Source organism: Durio zibethinus, chromosome 21 (assembly GCF_047325235.1).
Source record: "Durio zibethinus cultivar Kanyao isolate XHJ-2024 chromosome 21, ASM4732523v1, whole genome shotgun sequence".
Taxonomy (NCBI): Eukaryota; Viridiplantae; Streptophyta; class Magnoliopsida; order Malvales; family Malvaceae; genus Durio; species Durio zibethinus.
The window spans coordinates 21,827,622-21,830,967 of NC_143182.1; the positions used below are offsets into that span (position 1 = coordinate 21,827,622).

The following is a 3,346-nucleotide window of genomic DNA, read 5'->3' on the forward strand; positions in this document are numbered from 1 at the left end:
ATATAATTATTTTTAAAAAATAATACTTAATAATTTTAAAATTTATATCTCAATATCTTAATAATTTTATATTTACATATTGCAACTTCCTATATAAAAATAAAAAGCTCAAATTAACATATAATATATATAAAATTATCTCATACACGAAAATTTTAAATTTCACGTTAGACATTAAAAAACTAATAGAACGCACATATAACTTTTTAACTGCTTATATTATATATATATATATATATATATATATACACATATATATATATCCATGAAAATACAAATATAAATTAAAGGTAAGAGCATGCACTGTTTTGGTGAGGCTGAGATGGCAATGGCTCTCAAAGCATGTCTTTAGGAGTATATGAAGGCATATCTCTCCTATATATCTCTCTCTAACCATCTCAGTTTCCACCAAGCAGAGCGATAATGGCGACTTTTCTGCTCTCACTCGCCTTTTTCCTTCTCTTTCTCCCCATCCAAACGGTACTTTCTTCATCAACGGATTCATTTGTCTTTGGAGGCTGCACCCAACAAAAATACACACCTAACTCACCCTACGATTCCAACCTCAACTCCCTACTCACTTCCCTGGTTAACTCAGCCACTTACTCCTCCTACAATAACTTCACCATCATGGGCTCAAGTCCCCAAGACGTTGTCTACGGCCTTTACCAGTGTCGTGGCGACCTGTCCATGCCCGACTGCGCCACCTGCGTTGCCCGTGCAGTGAGCCAAACCGGTAACTTATGCCCGACCGCATGTGGCGGCGCGGTTCAGTTGCAAGGCTGCTACGTCAAGTACGACAACGCTACGTTCCTAGGAGTTGAGGATAAGACTGTGGTGCAGAAAAAGTGTGGGCCGTCCGTGGAGTATGAGAAGGAGTCTGAGATTGTGGGCCGTCGAGATGCGATGATGGCTGGATTGATGGGCGCTGGTGGTCCATTCAGAGTTGGTGGGTCAGGGGAAGTCCAAGGTTTGGCCCAATGTGAGGGGGATCTGAGCGTTGGTCAATGTCAGGATTGTTTGTCAGATGCCATCGGACGGCTGAAAAGCGAATGCGGAGCGGCTGCTTATGGTGACATGTACTTGGGCAAGTGTTATGCCAGATTCTCCACTTCTGGGGTTTCGGATAATCACTATTTTGCTAAATCCCATAATGGTAAAACCTCTTAAACACACTTTTTTATACTTATGAAATAGAAACAATTCTAGAAATTGCCTCACAAATATTGGATCTAATGGTTGCTATGGTTGATAACGGATCGAATTTAATTCAAAATTTATTATTTTAGTTAATACATAATATTATAAAATTTTAAAGTTTAATTTAAATCTAAATTGATTAACCTCTTAAGAAATAAATTGATTTTTTAAGAGTTTATTTTATTTAATAATGTTAATTTAATTTATTATTATTTGTCTTCTATATGTGAATAAATTACATGCTTCTTTCTCTCATTTCTTTTTTATTATATTTTACTACTAATAAAAAATTATTTTTAGGATATTAATTACTTCTTTATGGTGTATGATAAGGTGTTTATATTTCAATCTAATAAAAAAATCGATAGAATTAATTTAATTTAATTAATTAATTAATTTTCGAATTAATTTTAGTTATTATTATAAAAAATTTGCATTAATTATCATGCACTATCATTGATGTCTAATGCATTAAGTTCAAATTTCTTTTTTTTTTTTATTAAATTTCTTTAGTTCTTTGCTTTGGAAAAGAAATAAACCAACTATGTTGCAGTTAATTGACAGCGATTGACCCAAAGTACATTTGTTTTTAAGCGAAGGCAATAAATAATTTATCAATTTTCTGAATTTCTTGCGTTTCGTTGACATATCGTAGGTAAATCTAGCAACGATGGTGAGAAGACATTCGCAATTATCATGGGATTATTGGCTGGGATCGCTTTGCTCATCATTTTTCTTGCCTTCCTAAGAAAAGTGTTGAGCAGAAATGGTAAAATCTTAATCTTTTATTACTCTTTTTCTTCATCACAAAATTGTTTATTGATAAAATTAAATTAAACTTTAACACTTATTTAATTTTAATAAAATTAACTTTGGTTAATAAATATGTATCTTTTAATATGATAACAAATAAGATGTAAATAGATCAAATATAAATGAATTTTATTATATCTGTGATCTATTTTTTTAATTAACAGATTTTAAAGTGTTTATTTTTTGTAATTATTTGTTAAATTTAATAAATAAATTGAAATCAAACCCTTTATTTACACATTTAATAATAAATATATAATTTTTGTAAAAATAAAAAAATAAACTTGGTGTGGTTTGGCCTACTGCAATTTTTTATTTGATTCATGGAGATGCTAACATGATTCTTTGAATTTCAATTAACTATTATTATTGGAATACAGGTAAATGACATTCCAACTTTTCCAGAACATAATGGTGGAATTGATTTGCTTTTGGTCGATCTTTTCTTTCAAGATATCCAACTTTTCTTGCACCTTTTCTTTCAAAAGAAGAGCAAAGTAAAGATGGAAAGATGTGCCCAATGCAAAGTTGAAAGGAGGAAAAGGGAGGCTAAGATTCCTCTCTGCCCTCCACTTAACAAAGTTGCCTTGTCTCAATGTGAAAAAAAATGTCATATTCTTTTTGTAAAGCTGCAAATGATGTTCCTTTTGTGATTTTATTTGTGCATGTTATTAAACTTTTCATCCTAAGTTTCTTCCCTTAATAATTAGTAATATCCTAATATTCATGTCTAATTGCTAACTTATAAGGTTATCATTGTTAGTTTAATTTTAACCTAATAACAATAATTGTTGTTAAAGGTATAAGCCAACAAAGTAACATCTATTAACTAGTTTATAGGACATAGAGAAAAACTTAAAAGAATATGCATGAATCTATAGGAATCTCTTTCTACAATTGTGGGCTAAGTCATGTCATATCATGACTAATAGTTTACTTGGAATTTGTTTTTTTGAAATTCTTAACCTATGCATCAATTTATAGGAATCTCTTTCTACAATTTAGGGCTAAGTCCATGTCATATCATGACTAATAGTTTACTTTGAAATGTTTTTTTTTTGAAATTCTTAATCTATTCTTAAATTTCATACCCTATTACATATTTGGTCAAAAAGAATATTACACGCCTCAATTCTCTTGAACCCATAATCTCCAAGTGCTAACTACAATGAAACGCTAACTGATCCAAATGATAGTCAACAGTTTACTTAAAATTTTTATTTAATCTAATTATAGTATAATTTTTTAAATTAATTAAAATACATTTGTTTAACCAATCACACATTATAGGTATAATATTCTGATAATCAACTCCAATAGAGTGATATCTATC

At 30.4% G+C, this 3,346-nt stretch overlaps 1 protein-coding gene across 1 annotated transcript; it reads left to right on the plus strand.

Moving 5' to 3' along the window:
- Nucleotides 1–271: 271 nt before the first annotated feature.
- On the plus strand, nucleotides 272–2,747 carry PDLP7 (plasmodesmata-located protein 7). The gene is made up of 3 exons (XM_089750967.1): nucleotides 272–1,156; nucleotides 1,856–1,969; nucleotides 2,394–2,747. Exons 1-3 carry the CDS (start codon nucleotides 424–426, stop codon nucleotides 2,399–2,401), a joined length of 855 nt encoding a protein of 284 aa, XP_089607093.1. The 5' UTR covers nucleotides 272–423; the 3' UTR covers nucleotides 2,402–2,747.
- The last annotated feature ends 599 nt before the right edge of the window (nucleotides 2,748–3,346 follow it).

What these genes read in the sequence shown, in the direction of transcription:
- PDLP7 (XM_089750967.1), top strand. Translation starts at nt 424, where the DNA reads ATGGCGACTTTTCTGCTCTCACTCGCCTTTTTCCTTCTCTTTCTCCCC. An exon ending in TTTTGCTAAATCCCATAATG is followed by an intron (nt 1,157 to 1,855) that starts GTAAAACCTCTT and finishes GACATATCGTAG; the next exon opens with GTAAATCTAGCAACGATGGT.